A 23215-nucleotide genomic window follows, 5' to 3' on the forward strand; every position below is an offset into this window, starting at 1 on the left:
GCAAAATGGAAGGAGGAAGGGAAAGAACCAGTCCAGCTTTAACACCTTTTGTTCAAGCTGATTACAAACAAATTACCGTAAACAAGAAGTTTCTGAGAAGCAAGCTGACAGAGCCGGTTATATTTAAAAACAAAAAAAACAAAAAAACAAACCTAACAACATTGTTTTTAATGACTTCTATATACAGACATTAACTTTCATTTGTTTTGGTATTTCCCCAACTCAAACGCCATTACCTTTTGCAACTTCACAAACAGAAATCTCAGATTACACATCTCACCACACTGTCTGTATTTGAAAAGTCAGTCTGTCCTCACACTGCAGAGGTTAGTGGTTAAGTTTTTCACTAGGATACAAATTTATAAAAGTTGAAGTTCATATAACTGTTAGTGAGTGAAACTTTAAAAAAAAATAAATCATGTTTTGTTACAGGAATGAAGTGAAAAGGCAAGAAGTGAGAAACATTTGTTGTTACTCTACTTGATTTTCAGGAGGCATGGGACAGAATTCCTGATTTAAGTGAGAAGAGATTTGAGCATAAGACAAAGTGGAGTTTATTTCAGGCAGTATCATGGATGACATTTCATATCACTTTTGGGACAGAGTTCTCTTACAAGGGAAATCTCCCTGCAGTGTCACAGCCATATTTCTTCCTCACATTCATACACCTGGAATTCATTAGGTAAGTATTTCAAAGAGCTAAAATAGCACCACCACAAAGATTGCTATCATCCCAGGACATTTAGTTTCTCGTAATGGGCATGATAATTACATTAGCTATATAGATCACTGTATAATGAATAGAAATGAATGGAAAACTTCAAAGGTAATTCATAACATTTCTCTCCTCTCAGAAATCTCATATCTTGCCCATTATTTGAAAATCCATTAAGCATTTCTGAAACAGTTACCATAATAACCATAATGTGACCACTCTGTGGCCCCACAGACTTATCCAAGAGTATTTTTAAATGATTTGATTGTCTGTGGTTATTTCTGCATTCCTCCCAGAGCAGGAGCCTTAACTACAGAGTATGGACATGCTTCATTTGTGGCAGAAGCTGTAGAGAGGCACTGAGGGCCAAAGAAAGCATAGGAGTGAGAAAACACCCACTTACAAAAGCAGGTTCTGATTTTTTGCTTGTGGACTAACAGTTGCTAAGAGAAATAGAAATGTAGCCACTAGGGAGTATTAGAGTAAGAGGAGAATTGGGTTTACATAAGACACAGTGGAGGATCTGGAGGCCAACTACAGAGGACAACAGTATGGGAATACAGGGAATGCCCTGGAAAAGCAGCAGCTTTGCAAGCTCTCATTTTTGGACCTTACGAGGAAAGAGACACAAAGGAGGGACAGAGTGTTCTAGTGTAAAGTGTCTAAAGGTAAAAATCTCAAATTAGTGAGGTTAAGTCCAGGCCTACTTTATAGATAAGGGAAGGTGCAAGTGACTATTGTTCCCTTAATCTCTCTCTTTCTACTGTCAAGAACCAGAGGCCCTATTTTTGACCTCAAGACACTGCACACTCAGAAGAGCCACAGGAACTCACACCTGAGCAACATTCCCTCCTAGCAAAATCACATGTGAGTGCAAATTAACTCTCAGCACTCAATAGCAGATATTTTTGCCCTAAGAGTTTATTTCTTGGCATTACAGTTTAAGCAAACCTAGATGTTTTTTTAACATCATGATGCAAATACATCCATAAAGCAAGCAACATTTTTGAATTGTTTTTGGCTAAGATCATGTTCTGCAAACTTAATACTGGTAGCAAGTGAAGCTTACCTATTTTTTTTGGAATTTTCATCTTTCCCTCTTTTAACTCCAAAAATCCTTGTAATTAGAGCACTAAAAAGAAGCGTAGATGAATTTCTTACCTAAGACAAAAAGAACACAAAATTAAAAAAAAGCCTTTGAATTGTACAAGTATTTTTTTAATACAATCACCAATGTACAGTTGAAAAAAAAAAAAGCCAGCTGAATGAAGGACACTACATGCCTACTGTTCAGAGGTCAACAAATAGGAACAAGTATTTCATAACAACTTTCCTCTTTATCAAAATGGCACTACCAGGAAATCAGATTTTGGACATGTATATCTTTCACAAAGGGGTTGCACCAAGGTTTTTATTGGATAAAAGGATTCCCCTCCCTTATTCTCATGGCAGACTGTAAAATGTTCAGCTATCTCAGAATCTCTTATTAAAAAGCAAAATAACAGCAAGAATGAATGAAAATAGACTTCTTACTAGCTAAACATGCTGACTCAAAATACAACTGCCAGGTATATTCTTACATCTAAGATAATCTTTGTCCCTACTTTTTGTGAATATCAGCACTTCACATTGAAATAAAAAATAAAATGAAACCCAAAACAGAGCAGAACTACATCTTCTTTGCAGGTCTGTAATATTATTCATCAAACCTTAAAATACTTCATCATGTAACATTCTAGCAATTGCGGTACTTGGTAACAAGTGGTACCAAAGCTTCCTGGAAACGTATCACTACCTATACTGTCACATTTGAGAAGCAAAATTAAGAGCTAACTTACTGCCCAGATAGGTGATGTGAAACCTAGAATTGCTGCTTGTATTCCATCTGCAACATAAGGCATAACGTTTTCACCTAAACGTGCATCTCTGAACAGTGCCCGTAGGATATTTAAAGCATGAACCTGTGGAGGTAAGAGAAATAAAGGAAAACAATATAAATCCAACAAAAAACTTCTTAAATCAAATGTGTTAATTACCCCAATGAACACAGCAAACATGAAACAAAAACAACCAGTGTGCAGATTTACAGCATTTCATTTTTATACCAAATATAAGAACGCTGCTGTTGAACTAATAGATTAAAATGGTACAGAAGGAAACACTGATAAAAACATCCATGGTTTAAAAATATATTTGTCTAATAAATACAGTCCAGGAGTTATGACAGAAGGCCAGCATTTTCTCCTTAGCTTATCCTGGCTGCAAAAATAACTTTCAAAGACAAGAATCATCTTGTCCAATATTCTTGACATTCAGTAGATACTGTGAGAAAAAATAAACTACAACTCACAGGAGGACAACATTAAGCTAAAACTGACAGCCAGGCTTGCATCACCATATGGAGCATTTTGAGATATTTCTTTACACTGGGGAAGGTGGCAATCCGTGTAGCTTCACAGACTTTGACAAAGATACATAAACTTATGCCAGCAGAGGCATTAGAACATTGTTAATCTTTGCATTTTAAATGCAAGACATAGTCTGTTGATTATATATTTAAGGATTTGACAACTGCCTTTGAAGATAAAGATCTTGACTTTACAATTTCTACACATTCCAAATGAATACATTTAAGTTTCAGAAGTTACTAATTCTGTTTAAAATCATTTTTAATATAGCATTTTACTGCATACAATATGGTTTATGCAACTCACTTATTTACTCTAAATGTAAAAAGAAAAGCTTATTTCCTTGTAAAAGTTTACTCATCTGCTTGTTCACAAATATACTACAGGAAGTAAACAATCATATAAATTCAAAAGGAGCATCACTACACTTGCACTAGAAAAAAATTATGAAATTATGTTCAATCCACTGCTCAGTATCTCATGCATTTGTAAATTCCAGAGGCTCCATAACATCTGTACGTCAGGAGGTTGTAAAAATCTAGCCACAGACACTAAAGCTTAACTATCATTAACACATTGTTTCCTCAACTGTTTGAAGTAACACAAACACTGTTTTGACATTTGCCTTCTGATGCGACACCGCACTTTACCTGTGGAATTACGCTTGCAGGTTCACTCAAAGGTGCTGCCAAGGACATCAATTCTTTGATTGTCATTTTCAGCAGATCTGTTTTGCCCTTCTTTGGTTCTGAAGCTAACAAAGCCTACAGAAAAGTTAAAGAAGAAGTCTGGTATTTCTAGCCATTTTTGCTTACTACTAGCTCAGCTTCAGGTTTTATATTCACCGTACCACATCCCAACTTCTGATCACATAGAAGGACTAAATATAAATTTGGAAAAGCAATTTTCACTTCTGTCTTATTTTATTTCGTTCATAGCCTCCTTAGCAGTCACTGTTTCAGTAAGAAAACCACTTCTGCAGTACAGCTTTGACTCTAAAAGTTTCTTCATGTGTCACAGGTGAAAACTTAAGTTTACACACAGAATCAGAGGATCTAGTATGGCAAAAGTATCTGCTATACTATACATGCTTATATTTATTATTTTGAAAAATTTAAAAAATTTTATAGTTTAATAACAAACGTAATCATGGAGAAATGGCCTGGCCAAGGGATAAAAATAAATAAATTTAAAAAAAAAAAAAAAAAAAAACCAGCACATTTTAAAAAGGAGAAAGTAGATACAACCATCTCCAAATAGCAGCAGTTAAGCAGGTGTCAACACATCCAGCAGGGAAGAACATACTCTAATTTAGCCTCCCAGTTCAGGACTGGGATTAAAACAGTCTCTTTTTCCAGCCTAGCACCTTGTGTTGAATTTGTCTGACTTAGCACAAATAGATAACCATAACTCACTTATTTCTAATAAAAATGATTATCCATTCATGTTTTGGGGCCCAGAGTCTGTTGACCATCAATTCAAACAAGATATTTAACAGTCCATTACATTGTATAAAAAGAACCTAATGGAAGAACTTCAAATCAAATGAAGTACAGAGGTGAGGCATATACCCAGAAGTTGTCACTGTCGTTTTATCAGCACCTTTAATAATGGAAGAAACAAAGGCAAGGGAAAAAAAATAGTACTCAAAATATAAAGCAGACAAGAATGAACTGAACACCAAGATTCCATAACCTGAGGACACTGAGGTTAAGCTGTAACTAGCATTTTCCCACCATTTCCTCACCCCTTAATTGGAGCTGCACCTTTGTGCTATTTTAAATAGGTTATTTAAAATGTTCATAAGCTTAAAAATTGCATATTATTAAAACAGATGTCTTCAACCAAAACAAGAATAAATGTCACAGGAAGCAGATGGCAAAGAGACCACAGTGAATCTTGATTTTATGCATTAATAAAATAACCTTATTACAGTACTGTGAGAATATGCATTATTTTTTATATTTTTATTACCTAAACACAAAAGTCTATTTAAGGCTTAATTCCTTTTACTGAGTACTACAGGAACATTCAGAACTACCACCAAAGAACACCACCAGCTTTCTTTACAATAAAATTTTTGTTCAGAAATAGATTTTTTTTCAGATTAATCCTAATGTTAATTTCAAACCTTCTCATTAATTGACTAGATTAACTCCGTACTTTTCCAGAGCTGTCAGAGCAGAAGCATCTGATCTGTTTATCCAAATAAGCTCTGCCATATGGGCTTGGCAGCGTAGGCCAATTGCAGACTAGGCAAATGTTTTCTGCAGTGGGATGTTGCTGCATCCACCTAGTCCTTACATTACACACAGCATTACTTTTTGCATGAAAAAATTGATTCAAATATGTTTCTCATTCACATGTTCTCTCAACTTGCTACTGCCCACTGGATTAAAACTCCATGGTGTGAAATGAAAAAACCAGCAAACATGAGGTCACCAAATTTATTTTGCAGACAACTTACAGATATAAAAGGGAAAGATCTTTCAACGCTGAACTTTAGAGGGCAACACACTTCTAAAACCAATGCCCTACTTCAGACCTCATCTATGCAACGTGCGTACAACTAGCAAAGCCACGAGTAGGCTGTGACTGACAGAAGAGAGGTCAGACAGAAGCAGGCTGCCTCAACTTTCTCAGGGTGAACTCAGAGTGGAAAACAAGCAAGATGGATTACTCTGGCAGTGACAGCTTGCTCCCAACAGTTCCTCACATTCTTGGAACAAGCCTGAGACCATGCTCTGGTGAACGGAGCAAGTTACAAATCACACAGTTATCTTGGACCTCTATCTTAGAAAACTGTCTGAAAAGTAAAATCATGAAGGTTAATTTAGAAGAAAACAATCACGTCTGCTTTAAGGAAATAAGGGAATGGAAACAGTTAAGTGTTGAGACTTCAGCATTGCACCAACTGGTGCTGACTGACATTACTTCACCGCAGTTAAGAGGACTTCCCTAGTTTTCTATAGTACTTTCTAGGCCACCATTTTACAATTCTGTGATAGTTTATTCTTATTTTAATCATCCTTCCACTGCATATGAAAGAAGGACAAACCTATGTGGTAACAAAGCTTCACTTAATCTGAGAATTAATTTATGAATTTACAGGGAGTAATACAGTGGATACACTGAGCCAACAGCACAGTCTTTGGAAATGCTATCCGAATCAACATCAAGCCAAAAATCTGTGCTGTCTCAAGAGTACACAGAATTGCAAAGCTAAATAGCATCAAACATGGTTTAATTACATTTGGCTTCTTGGTTGTGTAAAGGCTACCAAAGCCAGCAGGAAAAAAAAAAAAGCAAAAAAAAAAAGCATTCACTGGAAAGAACCTTTAAAATAATATAAAATAAAAACAGTATAATATTACTTGATACCTGTATGTAAAATGGAATTCCTGCACTACGTCTGGTTGCACATAACGTAGATGAAGGATCACAAGATTTGATTTCTTCTAAAACACAGCTAAGCCACTGCTCCGGCATCTTGTGCAGACTCTCACTGTTGCATCTACATGAAACAAACAAAACACATAAAACAAACAAATAAGAAACTAGGGCAGAGTGAAAGAATGCAATTAGTGACCTTAAGGCCTAGTTCCTAACATATTTGAATATTTTCAAGGATACACTCAGAATTTTTAAGAAATGAGACAAACATAACATGGAATTCTGCATTTTTCCAATGCTAGTACAAATTTTATTAACCTTTCTTGTTAAGTGAAACTAGAAAAAAATATTTCACTGAACTCAGCCAGATATTTCAAGGACTCAGTCATTCACCATTTCAACTTTCCTCTTCTGCCAAGACTTATTATCTCATTAGAGAAGAAAATGACACATACACATCTGAATGATGTGTAGAATGTAAGAAGAGGAAACTTCAACGTTTTGTACTTTACTCTCTCATTCGTGACCCTTACACTAACTAGTATATACTTGTATATGCTAGTATATAATTGCTTTTACAACCACACAAATAAGACTGAAACCCCTCACAGTAAGTATGTATTACACAAATACACTTGCAACCTTCCAAGCCGTAAAAGGAATAGAAAACAAGACAGACTGTTCTGTTTAAAATACTAAGTCAGACAAACATTTTGTAAAGCACCTGAATTACATTCCTGTCATGAAATACTTCTCTTCTGCAGTTACAAAACTGCACATTGCCTGAAAGCAGAGGACTTCCAAGGACAAGGAAAACTCAAGTCTATCTCAGTTCCTGGTTCTGCCCAATTTAATGACATGTAATACATTCAGCATGAAAGACGAGCTCATTAATCTTACGTCAATGTTCCAAAAGGATCATTCATAGTTACATAAATTAATGGGACACTGTTATTAAAAAATTATCACGCTACTTTGCCACATTATTCAGAACAGATAATAAGAATTAATCACTGAGGGCATTACAACTGCAATTATTTCAACCACGTAGGACTTGCCTAAAAATATAATCAGTAATTAAACTCACAATCAAGCAGCACGAACTTACAGTAAGGTCACAATCAAGTTTTATATGTGTTTTTAAAAAATGGGAAGTAAAGCTTAGAATGCAGCAGGTACTAATGTAAAAACCAAAATTTAGTGTAAGATCTAGATCTTCCAATCTTCTACCTCCTTCTTTACTCGTATCTTATTACACCTTTCTTCCCTCAACACAAAAATTTAGGTAGGCTAAAAACTTGATACAGGATGGTAAACGAGGTTTTCATCCGCAGTGAAACTTTCCTTCCCTTCTTTTACAAAATAAACACAACACTAATAATGCTGAAAACAGGTCACAGACAGTGCCAGATAGCTCAGCAGCAGCTACAGCAGGTTTTTGCTGTTTGGTAGTTTCCTTAAGATTTTCTTCACACGTTTCTTACACACCTGACCGGCCTTCTCTCCATTTTCTAACAACAGCATCTCTTTAATACATTTGCCAGCATGTGAAATATTAGTCCTGAAAGTAAGAGAAACATCATGGCTCAATATGGATCATGTCACGCAGTACAAAACCATAAAATGGTTTCTTGCTTTCCCAAGCCTGTGACAGAAGCAATGAAATGAATGTCTTCACCTGTACAACTAATGATCGTTTTTCTTTTACTTTACTGCTTACAATTAGCTCCCCCTGGCTACTATAAGCTCATGCTCTTTCCCCAGCTTTTGGATACACAAACAGGATGCAGCTCTAGGATTAAGACCAAACTAAACTTCTAGTAAGCTTCTCCACAGGTGTCTGCAGCTAAACTGTACTTTACAGTTCTTTTCATTCAAGTCATCACTTTCCACAAAACCTACTACCTTCCAACCACTGTGGCTGGTCCTACCTCCCTAGTTAAGCAGAGTTTCAATGTTAGTTTAGTCATGCAAAGAACAGCACTGATCTCTCTTCAGTATGTTATCTTAGTATTAAAACAAACACCCCATGATACATATTCACATCTGCTGTGCTGCAGAAGAATAAAGCATAATGGAAATATTTAAAAGTCACTACGTAGCATACTGAATATTTTACAGTTGAGTAAACTGAGGAGCTTTTCCCCTTTCAGTTGTAGCATAAAGGGAAAAAAGCACACAGAAATCCAATAAACTTCAGACTCCCTTCAACTGTATTGCTTTGATCTCACCACAAGTAATCCTACCTTGTTCAGTAAACCACAAAAGTCCAAATTTAAAAAATACATATTTTTTATTTTAATGCAAAAGTGTTATTATTTTAAAGGTAAAAACATTGGAGACTATTGACTTTGCAATGGAGGAGACTACTCCCTTGAATTTGGCAGCTATATCCTCATGGTCTGGCAAGAAGAATATTGACTCAAGAAGCAGGTGGCCTGAAATTTGAACAATAGTGAAGCTTTACAACATAAAAATGGTAGTCACAAGCTCAAATGTCATTTTCAAGAACAATTAATTTTTTTCTTTTGACCAGATCAAGCAAACGATATTGCTAATTAAAATATTACACTGTAACTTGATACGTAAATTACTTAAGATGTATTGCAGTAAGGTATTTTTCCACAAAATTCAGACTGTCTTTCTTCTGGTTATAACAATTTCATACGTGCCCAGAACAGTTTCTGTGGTCAGTTTCAATGGGACAAAAGCCTGGCAATTCAAAGTTAAAGTTAAACCCCTCTCTCCATTTTCTCCTATCCAAAATAAATGGTGTGTTAAGAACAAGGGGTCAATCTTGGATTTGGCTTTCCTGGATGCTGGTGGTTTGTGGCATAAATTTCACATAAGGACTAGCATTTTCTACAAGGGTATATCCAGAATTCAGAGTCTCCAATCACTGTAAACTACCCTTGTGCGGGGAAAAGGGAGTTTTCTTTCACCATTTTTCTCTCTTAATAGAACCGTACTCTTTTTCCATATACGTAACATAAAGCCAGTCTCCATTATATTTCTCAGACAAATAGACAAGAATCTAAGCTTCAGAAACACAACTATGTAATCTATCCTAGAGAAAGTCTACTTTTAAGAACAGCTCCTCTGAAATAATGAAGTCCTCCCACTTGCATCCCCTTTCCATAGCACCCGCTCTAAATAAAATAAAATTTTCAAAGTGATATAGCTGATCTGATAAAGCTGTTGTTTCTCTAGCACTAATGCCACTAACAGAAACTTGGATGACCTCAAAAATCTCAGAGATTTTAGACTATTTCCTTCACATCTCTATTAACACTTTTGCTAAGAAGTTAGAAACAATTTTAGCTCACCTCACTAGAAAGTCCATTAATTACTTTTAATGTTTCCAAGAAGCCTTCCCAGCATCCTGGAGGGAGTGGGAAGGTAAAGAGTTACAGTCATTTCATAACAACTAAATGAATCAGAACCTGAGCTTAAAACAGAGAATTTAGAATCTACTTCAGGTACCAGGAGTACCAAAGATCAGCAACTGACTGGATGAGGAAAAAAAATACGCACTGATACCAGCTTAAACATTTGTAACATCAAAGCAAGATTCTTATTCCATATTGTCTGCTACAATGCTTTATTTAATACTCTTCACTTCTTGTATAAGACACAAAAACTTTGGTCACTGAGTTCAGTTTAAGCTCCATTTCTTTAAAAATGATCCTCAGTAAGCACACTGCATTGTATGACATCTCTCTTTCCATACCTTCCCCAGTGCATTCTGCAACCTCAGTAAGAGAAAGCATTATAGCCATAACTATGTAGCCCTACAATTTTGAGATTTCCATGAAGTCTTTACATTCTACTTGATCTCTCAGAAAAAGTCCACCAGTTAAAATAAACACAAAACAGACAAACACCATTTATAGTAAAGAAGTAGTTAGGATATCCATATGGGTTCTGAGAGACTCTAGTTTAAAATAGATGTTAAAAGTCTTCCAGGAAAGTTTCCCTACCTACCGGTTCACTGCACCAAATAAGCATTAATAATCTCTCAGAGTCAATGACAAGAAAAACTCTAAAAAAAGACTGCTTGTTTCACCGATATGAATGATGCTTACTTTGTACACTCTTTGAAAAGGTGCAGTCACAGACAATATCAAGCAGACAAAATGGAGGGAACATCTCACCAACAGAAGGACTATGAACAGAGAAGAGGAAGAACGATAGCTGACATACTTTAAACAAATTTAACAATTTATATCCAAACGAGTGTCAAATTCAGCGCTCAAATTTGACCAATCAGATGATATTTCATCACATTTATAAGAAATCTCTGCGGAGGGAAGATTTTTCTCTGACTACTAACCTAGACAGGTTTGAACACCACCGCTCTGCCTCAAGACTCTACTTTTACTTTTTAGGGACTATAGAGTAAAGATGGAAATATTCTAGAACATAGTTTTAAGCAAACATTTGGCAACTGAAATAAAGCACCGTGTTTATCTGCAGCCTTTCCTAAAAGTGCAGGATAGAGATTTACCACTATTTGTGCTACATTTTTCACTGGGTCTTGGTGAAAGAATAATTACAAAGTGTCAATGAGGTTTCTATTAGTCTTCAACTCCATTAAGCAAAGTATCATGTTTAAGCTATTTATATGACTATACAAGCTACCCTAGAAAAAAAGTTTCCTCCTCCAGTACGTGTAGATGCAATAAATTCTGGTACCTACCCTTCAAGAATGTCTATCAGCTACGTAGAGAGGTCAGCTCATATTTACCTGCAGAACAGTCTCACAATTCCAAAAGGATAAACGGAAAGGCTCCAGGACACTCTACAGACCTACAACACAACTGCATTCTCTGCAGGACTCAACTTACTCATTACTTCACAGAAGAAGCTTCAGCCCAAATCCCGTGTCCCAGGAGTACCAAACTAAGAATTACTAGCTATTCCGAAATCACCCTCTTTATTTTAAACACAAAAGTTAGCCTTGAGACCAGTACTTCCTGGCAAGTATATATTTCATAGAAACAAATACATTTCCAAAGAGCTTCTGTCTCCTCCTTGCAAGCTGGATTTTTTCCAAGGAATATACACTGTATTTGAAATAAATAACTATAGCTTTTATAATGCTAAGTAGCATGCATCATCAAAAGACTGTTTTGGAAAACTGTTAATTTGGAAGAGAAATTTATTGAAATCATAAGCTTTTTTTTTGATGACACGCAGGGAGGTGGTTGAGTCACCATCCCCGAATCTGTTTAAAAAGCGTTTGGATGTGGTGCTCAGATACATGATTTAGTGGAAGGTTGTTAGATTTAGGGTAGCATGGTTAGGTTGTGGTTGGACTTGATCTTTAAGGTCTTCTCTAATCTGAGCAATTCTATGATTCTATGATTCTGTGTATACTGCTTTAACCACTGAGAGAGAAGCAGAGTTCTCTTAAGCTTTCTGTTTGATTGGTTTTTGGTGGATTTTTTGGTATGACTCTAATGTCCAGCTTCCCTTCAATCCAACTGAAAGAATAAATCCTTTGAAACAAAAGTAGATTGTAAAATATAAACATGCAATTTTTAAAACAACACATCTATTGCTAACATCTTTCAATACTCAGCAGCTCCTTCTATGCATTCCACGCTGTTAGCAGCCTACTTTATTTGGAACGTTATATTCATTTAATAAACATTCAAAAAAATGCTGCCTGACATGAAAAAAAACAGTTTTGGGAAGAACATGTTCCAGTTTGTCACTGTGTATGTTAAGAGAAGACCAGTTTCTCAATTTCTTAATATTTTCTTGCCTGAGTTTATCTCTGTCTCAGGGAAAAAAAAAAAAAAAAGAGTTTCACATATGAAACCAAGCTTAGCAAACAATACAGAAGTCTTAAATTATGTCTGAAGCCTGACAGAGAAGGAAATCATTTTTCTACTGAGATGGGGAAGTTGCTTTTTTGTTCCCCACTCAATCATCAGATTCAGACTGAACGAAATGGTGAGCAGTATGCTACTGTGTCTTTAAACAGCAGCCAGAAATACACACTAAACAGCAGAACAACACTTTGCAACAGACTTGGAATATGAAAACTATAAGATGTCTCTTATGTAATCTATTCAAAACAGACTCACTAACTGATGTGACAATACGGTCATTTCTGTAGGAAAATTACTAGATACATGGGAATACCTTAACTGTTGCCCATTTTCCCTGTCACTATTGTGGCAAATTTTTTCTCTCTCACTGCAGTAGCTGCTCTCTAAATACACACAGCACTGACAATGGAAAATAACTAAACCTGCAGCAAAGTTAACTGGAAATAGCAAACAAGAGTGTCACAGGGCAATGATATCAAATACTTCTTTTTCTGTAGCAGCACTACTAGCTAACCAGCCACTCCACCAAGTAGTCCATACCAGAGTACAACTGCTCATTTCTGTTCTTGAAACTGTCTTAGACACAGAGTGAAGCTGGCCAGGCAGCCGTTTCAGTAGGTGTCATTGTTCCCATCCACAGACATATATTTAACTTTAGAATAACACAAAAAATAAAAAGAACACAGCACACACACACACACCTTGCTACTATCATCTCACAAAAAAAACAATACAATACAAAACAAAAAAAATACAAAAAAAACACAAATAAAAGGAGCTGTGGCTCTAACTAGCTGACACTGTACAAAAGGAAAATACCAGATACTTTATCTGAGTTTGATGTTAAAATACATGTACTTCAAATTGAAAAGTTTAATCAGTCATTTCAAAAACTACATTAAAAAAAAAACCCACAAAGTCATTAGAGATTTTGATTTGCCTTCTTAAAAAAATGATATAAATATTATATATCACAAAGAAATGTTACTGACACACATATTCTAACAGAAGGAAAATAGGTTATATATAATGGAAGTTTCAGCACCCCTGCCTAGATCTCAGATCAGCTCTGCTCATTTTGTTCTTCTAGGAAAGTATAAAGTTACAGGGGGAACTAAAAAAAAAATAAAAGATTGCATATCACATCTTGTGATGCACTGCCAGATAGACTTCCAAATGTCAGAATGCACAACTCATCCAATGGCAAGTAATAAAAGTTTCCAGGAAAGCATCTTGGCTGAAAACAAAATGTCTGGCATTTATTTTCATTAAGGACTTGGGAAGGAGGAGAAGGGGAAGGAATTCTACACCCCTGCTTCCCTCAAGAGCTTTTCAGGGTCATTCTGTAAACTAACACTCCAGAAATTAAAAAAAAAGAAAAAAAAAAAAAAAGCATAAAATGTCTGTATCTTCATCCAATACTGAATCACTATTCCTAACCATAAGTAATATTGTCCGTAAATGCCATATCACTAGAGACATATCATACCGACACCACACTCAAAATCCACTTTGTACCGATGTCCTTCTTGAACAGTCAGCTTCAGGGTTGATAACAGAGTTTGGTAAAATTATTATATTAACAACCTAATAAGTTGCACATATTTTACCTTGAAAGTGTTTCTGTAAGTTGCACAAAGCCAGCATATGCCAATTCAAAGGCACCCCTGTGCCTTGACTGCATCAGATGATGTTTAAAGTAGTCTCCAATATTTTTGACCTTAAAAGAAAACAGTAACAAAGTTACTTGGAATTATAAATAGACAGTTCACTTACATATGCAAGATACTGAAGTTAAGAGCAGAAGTTCTCCCCCTGGTTGAACAGACCACTGGCAAAAGTAAAAAGCACTTAAGAACTGAATGTACTAATTATTTTTCTTTCAGGTTAAAGGCACAGTATCACATCCTTAGAAGAGCACCAAAAAAAATAAAGGACATAAATTAGCTGCTTATCCAAGATGAGCACATTCAGATTTTCAGAAAAGGACAATCCTGATTTCCAGAGGAAACAAATTCAGAATCTTTGATGGTCATCACTCTTAGCCTTAAATTCCAAAGAAAATATCTACTACATTGTAACAGCAGAAACAAATATTTACAAAAACGTACCAGAAAATAAGTTCAAATTTCTAAAGAATTGTACCAAAAGAAAACAAATCTATCTTAGTGAGCTATTCTGAAGTTGCCTCAATTCCCTCAATTCTGCAAGAATGTCTGTGACTACTAGAAAATTTCAGAACAGAAAAAAAAGACATTGTATATATGGAGTAATGAGAGCTACATCTGAAAAAATGGAATGCCACGATTGAACTTCCGCTGATCATTACTTTCTAGCACCCTATCAAGATGACCAAGCTTCCAATGCTGTTTGGAAGCCTACAGTGCCACGCAATCTAATTGTACACAGATTGAGATGCTTCTTTATTCCAGAATTATGAGAATCATTAACTTTCAAGGTTTAATGCAAACTTCAATATCATGTGTTTAAAACAATAACATTCATTTTACTACGCAAGATTTTCTTCAGAAAGATCTTCAAAACTTTTATGAAAAAACAACTATTAAATCGTTTCCTATAAAATTCTTATTTTATCAGCTATAAGCTAAAACACTTTAATAGTCTAACAAGTAATTAAGATGTCAGAGGAGTTAATGCCGTATGTAGCTACAGTTTTCTAACCATTAATTCATTTTATCCAAACAATGAAAGTACAATAGTTTAAAAAAAAAAAAAAAAAAAAAAAAAGCTTAAACATCCTACTTCCTGCAGCTAAATCCAGCCTAAGATAAGCAACAATTGGAAATATCTGCAGGGCTTCAGCTCTCTTGCCTCAGAATAAGAATAAGAGCCTTTTTTCCAGAAGCAACTGACCCACAGACAGACCAACTCTCCAGCTGTATAAACAAAACCAAACCAAGAAAACCATACACATGCAAGTCAAACTGCTTTCCTGCTCCACCACCACCCTTATTTTTCATATGGGATACTTTTTTTTGTCACATAACTTTCAACTTACTACTTATATTTCTGAGTATTTTGCAACAGCCTCAATGACCAGAGGATTACATTGAACTGAACTCTGGTATATTCACTTATCATTCATATGCTACAGTTTGAAGAAAAAGAACTGCCACAACTCTTTTTTCAGAAAATGACAGAGGAACTTGCCTCAGGATCCATGCTAACTATGCATTCCAAACTTAGAGGATTCATGAGCATGGCATTCTTACTCTTCCAGGATTGAATAGCATTCAGCTTCCTTGTATCACAAAACCAGCTCTTCAATGTCAGAATGGAGAATAAATCAAGGAATTGTCTACATCATCATGAAGAGTCACAGCAACTGTAAGAAAAAGTGACTCCACCTACTTTATTTATACAAGAAAGTACACTTAAAGATAAAATACTCAAATATGCTGTGGAAAGCAAATATCTTAAGTACGTTAGATTATCTTGACTAAATATCAAGAGTATGACAGGTTAGTCTAACAAAAGAACTGACACTTTACAGGGCTAAACTTGCTATTGAGATCAAAAGTCTCCATATTCAGTAGACATACATTCAGTAGAGAAGATTCTGAAAGTACTTTAGAAACGAGTATATTTGTATCTTATTTTCTGGTGATCGGATGCCACCAAGTCCTACACTATCCTATCCTATACTCTAGAGAGAACTTTTCCAAAATATTAAAAGTCGGCTGGTACCAAATTCTACACAAGACACTTTACATTAAGAACTGGGAGAAGACTTTTGCTTTGTCTAAGAACAAGCGAATCTGTTCCTGATTAGAACAAACACCAAAGCAGCAACTGGAGTTAACACTAGCACAAATACGAAAGAACACAGAGGCTTGTCATTATGGAAAGTCTTCTGCAGTCTTGAAGATTCCAGCACAAGACCCAGTCTGTCAGGGTTAACACAACAGAACCCCTGGCACTGGGACAGCACCAAGTCTTCATTTCCGCTGCCTGTTTCTGTTCACCTTGGAACACGATTTTGGTAAGCTTATCTCCTAAAATCATATTAAAACCTTACATCTGCGATAAACAGGAGTTTGAGGAAGAACTTAAAATACCAGGCTTGGAGCACTGTCTCATGATGGTCATGGGACAACGGAGTCTTTGTTAGATATTATTTTGACCACTTAGCTGCTAATGGAACAACTCTTCTATGAAAGGCCATTTGCATGATTATCCTACTAGGCACAGCTTTGGCTCTGGCACCTCAGATTTTCTGGGCCAGATGGAGAATGAAAGATAGAGCAAGTATTTGAATGGAGGGATACCATCAGACAGACAAGGCAACTCCTGTGTCTATTTTTAAAGGCAAAGCAATTATCACAACATGGGCTAGACATTAATAACTGCCAATTTATATTCAGAATTTTGCAACTTCTATATGCATCTCTACAGAAAGCACATGAAGATATTGTGAAGATTCAGCACACACTGTGACATTCAAACACCATGCAAACCTAATCTGTAACTCTAAAGATAAGGAAGGTGCAAACGTAATATTGTTCCAACTTCCAGTAGGAATAATAAGTAACAAACAAGTGCTGATTGTCTACCAACTTTTCCTACATGGGGACACGCCACAAGAGACAACATTTAACTGCTAGTAAAGAGTAATGAAGAAATAAAGCCACAGCTAGTTGGCAGGCACTGTTATCTTCCAAGAAGCACAATTCCTTTGCAACATTTCTTAATGCGGACTGAAAGACATTTGCTTGCTCAAAAAAGAAAAAAAAAAAAAAAAAAAAAGAGAGAACAAGCAAATTCAGCACTTATTACAATTTAGGATGAATAAATTGCAAAATAGCATCGATTCCATAAGGTATAACGTCACACAGTTACTGACCTAAATAAGGAGAAAGGTGCAATGCTAGGAAGGGATGCTTTGCAACAGATTTTACTCAACATTTATACTTAGCCCCAATTCAAGGCAATTAGATCCAAAGCTTCTCTTGACTTTCACAGTTCCATATTCTTAAATCCCTAGGCACTTACAGAACAAAGAAAAAGATGGACAACTGCAAAAGGGTGTATCTGCATAAAACACTAAACCCAATTCTATTATTTCTCAACATTGAAGAAGTGTTTCATGGAAGTTTAAAGCCACAGAAATTCTGGTACTGACATTTCTAGTAATTTCTGATGAAATATTCTTTTTGTATAATAAGGTAAGGCTACTTACAAAAAGTGCAGTGAAAATGGCTATAACTTTCCCTAAAATTCTTATATATATATATATATATATATATATATATATATATATATATATATATAAAATATAATTTGATTTCCTATCAAATAATGTTCTTCAGATTAGAACATTAGGAATTGTTTTATAGGAAGAGGTCAGGAGCACAGAGAATCTAATAAGGCATCTATATCAAAAGAACACATGTTTCTGCTAATGTCTGCTTTCTAAATATGTATGGAAATACTACAGTAAGAGCCAACTCATGCTAAATTGTCAATTCCTGACTTGAAGCAGAGTAAAGAACACAGTAGTAGAAACATTATCTGCTCTTATCCACTTTCCAGACCACTAACAACAATACAAGTAAAGCTGTAAACTAGCCAGGAAACAAGTAGGCCAGAGACAGCACAAGAATAAAGATACTAACACTATTTCCATGGCACTAAAACTATGAGAAATAAGACCTGCAATTACACTGTTATTCATTTTAAGACATTTTAAGACAGAAACTCACAACACCTAATGAAAAACTATTCACTTTCTACTGGAAAGAAGTTAATAAGTAGTATGTTTTCCATATTTCAATCTTGCACTGGTAGACTGGTTTTGTCAAAATCATAAGGAAATGAAAAGGCCATCAATTAAAAACAGAAATTTAATAAAGACAAAATATTTTCCAAATAAACGACTGTGGTAATCTAATTTCTTGTAAGTACTGCACTCAACATTCTACAAGAGATCCAGATGGCATACTAACATTTCTGATCTCTAAAACCAAAAACATTGGAGGAAGAAGAGTCACATTAAATTGTCCACAATTCAAACATCCTATGTAGCATAAGGCTATGACCAGTCAGCATATTTCTCTGTCAGAATTTTTTATTATGAAGTTCAGTTAATGAGCTTTATGAAAATACCAACATCTATAGTTCAAAATGAAATTAAAAAACTGTTTAAAAACAAAGCCAGTTCATAAAATTGTTAATAATTCTAACATACAATTCATATATATGCATACGTATAAATATAAATCAGTTCTTATGAAAAGAATATACATCCTATAAATAACGAAGCAATATGAATATTTCTTCAGTTTGTCTGCTATGTATAACTACACCTATTTGTCACTACTTTAAGCATTATGCCTCCCGCATACCATTGTACCAAAAATAGATTGTTAACCACATGCACAGCAATAAAAAGACTTTTTCATATTTAATATAGCTTTATTTAAAAGGAAGACATTCATAAAAATTGTCTGTTTTTCCCCAGAATATGAAGATCTCTTTTTAATGAGAAGTACTTCCCTACCTGCTCTACAGTAATCAACCCATTTGAAGGTTCAGATGCAGCCTGTGCAGGCAAAAGTTTACACAGTGTCCCTAACAGCAGAGATACTTCCTTCATGCTTCTCCAGCAACACACGAGTACCATTTGAGCTGTGACATCACGTATCTGACTTCCTTTACCTTAAAAACAAAAATCCAGAAATATTAATAGTCTGACTCCAAATTCTCAGGCACAGACTTGTAATTTAGAATTAATTTAGCTTGATCTTCTTACAAAATATAATTCACTACAAAACAATTCAAAACCAGGAAATACAAAAGATAATTTAGTTCTGTTGATCTCAGTTCAATTCTTAGAAATTTATATCATACTTAACTCTGTTTGGATATTAGAGCAGCATACAACTTTACTACTATTTTAAAGGTCTTTTTGTCAACACCAGCATTGCACTGCATATCAAACTATACAAACATCAGCAGCTTTGTAGCTCCAATGAACTCCTATGCCAATCATCAATCCATCACTAGATGTTATTTGTGGGTTTCCCCTCCCTTTCATTTATTTATTTTTTTTAAACTCAGATGTCCCCATGCTCCCAGACCATACACATTTTAATGCAGCAGCGTCATCTAGTGGACATTATGTGAGTCTAACGTAATTTACAAACATTTTCATGAAACAAAACATATGGCCAATCAAAAAACCGTTTTATACGCAGGAAAACGTGTGAAGAAACAAAGTCCAACTTTTTGTTTCTAAAACTTAAAAACCTCACCTAAGTCATTACCTTTGAAATGTACAGATATTTTGTAAATATACGCAGGCATACAATAAATACACTAAAGTTTGAAACTGAGACGTAAAGAGATAGAAAAATTGCACAGCTGCTATTCACTAAAACGGGCAAATATTATCTAACATTTTATCCCTGGAAGCCTTCAAACAGAAGCTTCTGCTTATGTAATCCCATGCAACAAGTTTTACCGCATGAATAAATTCCCACTAGCCTTGTGTACACTGGAGAGAGAAATCACACTAACACCTTTCAACAAGCAATGTGTTAAAGCGTTTCTTGACAGAAGAGGTGTTAAAGATTACCTGGCTAGTGAAGTTTGGGCAACAGAATCCAGGCCAATATCAAAACAACTCATTTTCACATGTACTCTAAGAGAGATTAACCACAATCTTGCAGAAACATAGTGAATTAGTCTTTAAAACCATGCCCATGAATAACTAGCTTCTGACAAGTTTACTGAAGAAGTGAAACATTATATGGAGAAAATAACTTCCATCTTTGATCACCCAAGTAAAACGTCTGCTCTGTAAAGAATAACTTGATTTAATTATTAATACAGTGTTTGATTTACCTCTCATTTCTGCGCAAATATTTTCCACCGGCTTGTGGTCAGCCAGCTGTTTAGACTCTACTTTGCAGTGTTCTTTCAGCATTTTCGCTTGCATAAAATAATCGTTTGTGTCCTGCGGCTGTATCTCATTCAGAATCATCTGCAGGCGATCCGCAGTTTCTACACATTAGATAAGAATACTTCAGCTGCTTTCTTCTTATTTTATTATTATTATTATACTTTCAGTTCTTCATACAAAGGTAATTTATTTTAAGTAATAAAAAGGCCCTTAGCAGTAACATTTCAAACCACAGTGACTATAAAGACCAAGGAAGAAAGAAAAGCAGACCACACAGTCACCTGTTTTGAAACAACACGATCTGCACAGGCTTGTTCCGTTTAGTGCAGAAGACAGATAACCTGTATCAAAACTTAAAAGAATGGCTTAAGATTAAGACATAAAACAGAAATTTGAAAGGGACTGGTGTAAGGATTCATTTCCTGAATTGCCTGAATTAAGAAATAAAGACAACTTCAAGAGCTTCAGATTTTACAGAATTCTTTTTGTTTGCTTATTTGTTTGTTTACCTGAATCAATATCCATTGGAATAAGACCCTCTGGTGATGAGCTCTGCACTACTGGTGATACTACAGCAGACAGTTCATATGACATCAGAATGAGCCTTGCCACTATTTGCTTCCATTCAGTTACGAACATCAAGTTACTATTAAGAAAAGAGGCAAGCAACATACCAAGGATAAAAATAATTTTACATTTAAAGGAAAAAAAAAAAAAAAAAAAGACCTTATAAACACATCTACAACTGTATTTGTGAAAACAACAAATAAGTTGGACAAGTCCTAACACTGAGTTTTTATACTCACAGAGGAATGTGCAACACCTCGCTAAACTATGGCAAAGTCAGTCAGAGCGCCAAAACCCGCAGGTACTGGAATTCATTACAGGTAACATTGCATGCTTTTATGCTCCAGTGAGCAGCTTTCCACTGTGCTTAATTAAGGAGTTACAACTTACTATTTTGTAGTATGCTTTACTTACTTAAGAGGTAATTGCTGCAACGCTCCGTTTATACAATGCACTCTCCCATACATTGGGAATGACGCTGCCGCTTGAAGAAGAGACTTTTTAGCTTGAAATATTTCTTCTTCAACATTCACCAACAAAAGCTTGATAACTAAAATTTTTTAAAAAGTTATGGATGTGAATTGTACATACAAATACACAGTGTATTTTCTGAAAAACAAAACCGCGTAGAAGAAATAGGAATAAAACCTGTTTATAAAACAGTTCAATGGAAAATGCAGATAAATTTCTTTCCTTACACTCCTTACTCTTCCATCCATTTAATAATGCTTACTGTTGGTTTTCAGTTACCTAAACACCAACAATATGTTATATTCTATTCAGACTGCCCAAATCAAACAGCAACAGTGAAAAGCATAGCCAAGACCATGAACTCAGAGACAATTACACAACCCACGCTGAAGTCAAGAGAGGTAACCTACCACATACTGAAAGTTAGACTTTGTCCATAGAAGCAGCTTAAAACAACAAACAGCTCAACAGAATATTAAATATCAGCAGCTTCCTGTTAAATATTTGAGTCGTTAATTAGCCACCGAAGAAGCTGCCCAGTTTGCAAGGGTACTTGTGCCAATTCTATTTACATTTATACCATGTAGCATATCAGTGTCAGAATCAGAATGAATTACAGATCCAAATAACAAACTACAGATCACTAATAGAAAATACCCTCTAACAATGAGACATAAGATTACCCATACATTTCCTTTATTTATAGTAATCATAATGATGTCTCAAAAAATCATGGTTTCACTGCATATGAAGAAGATACTAACAAGCCAATAGAAAGTCTTACTAGAAAAGAAGTCACTAAGAGCGCAAAAAAAGTTACGAGTTTACTAAAAACTACGTTCAGCATTCAATCACAAACAATGGTGCCTTCAGATATTTCATTGCCAATTATTAGATCTGGAAGATATTTGTTTAATGAATTTGCCAGATCTGATAGATCTAGAGCTTTGCAGTTTTCACAAAAAGGCACCAAATTAAAGAAAAAAATATTCCATGGGTGAACAAAGCAGTAATGTATACACAGGACTGCAAACCACTTGGAACAATGGTTCTGAGTGAACAGAGGTCCAAGAGTCAGCACTTCAAATGTCAAGTACTTAAACATGATACAGAAAAACCACAGCTGCCTTTGCTCTAGCTAAACGAGCTTTCAAGGAACAGAGGTTCCTTTCCAGCACTTTATGTAACCAGCTTCATCAAAAGAGTTAAAGGTCTCAATGTCATATTCCTTTTGACCAAAACAATAATGAAATGCACTTTCTGAAAACATGCAAAAGCATCAACGTGAACAGGACTTGATTAAGATCTTCATAACAGATGAAACAGTCTACTAACAGCAAAAGTAAATATATCTCAAATCCTATTAGAAATAAACACTTTCTACTCACTCTGCCTATTCTGGAATGTCTTGAAGAGAAGCAACAAGATTTCAATTAAATATAAAAAAAATGCTGGTGATAATTTCCCTAAAATTTACCTGCTAAAGTGTTCTTCTCCACTGTATTTACTGATGTGTCTTCAGTCACCTGCAGGTTATGCTTAATCCATTTTCCTAAACAAATATGCTGTAGATCTTTGTGATATGCTAAGAAGTTCAACAGATAGGAAGCAGTGACACAATCATACGGCTTGGTACTTGTGCTAAGGTCCATTGCTGCTCGGAATAACAGACCTAGACTTTCCGAATCCTGAAAGAAACAATAGGGCTCATTTTACTGAGCTCCCATTTTGATTTAATTAAACTAATTAGCACCCTGAAACTGAAGAACATGCCTTTCAATGAGTCTGCAGGTACGCATTTTTTAAGAAACATTTATATTATACACAGATTGCCCTGCAGTCTAAATGTGAACTGTGTAGGCATTTAGCAAAGATACAATCACGTACTCATTGAAGA

At 35.3% G+C, this 23215-nt stretch overlaps 1 protein-coding gene across 1 annotated transcript in view; it reads right to left on the reverse strand.

The window, feature by feature from the left end:
• The window catches only part of THADA (THADA armadillo repeat containing), a gene marked incomplete at both ends in the record, with an annotated part of 151528 nt that overhangs the window by 114721 nt on the left and 13592 nt on the right, over positions 1-23215 (reverse strand). Inside the window, 10 exons of the mRNA XM_079550771.1 lie at positions 1785-1876; positions 2554-2676; positions 3774-3887; positions 6505-6637; positions 13967-14076; positions 18877-19020; positions 20209-20381; positions 20790-20926; positions 21262-21397; positions 22796-23006. Of these exons, the coding sequence (XP_079406897.1) occupies positions 1785-1876; positions 2554-2676; positions 3774-3887; positions 6505-6637; positions 13967-14076; positions 18877-19020; positions 20209-20381; positions 20790-20926; positions 21262-21397; positions 22796-23006 (1373 nt within the window). The remainder of the gene's footprint in view (positions 1-1784; positions 1877-2553; positions 2677-3773; positions 3888-6504; positions 6638-13966; positions 14077-18876; positions 19021-20208; positions 20382-20789; positions 20927-21261; positions 21398-22795; positions 23007-23215) is intronic.

Source organism: Tetrao urogallus (assembly GCF_951394365.1).
Source record: "Tetrao urogallus genome assembly, chromosome: 2".
In the NCBI taxonomy this organism is placed as follows: Eukaryota; Metazoa; Chordata; class Aves; order Galliformes; family Phasianidae; genus Tetrao; species Tetrao urogallus.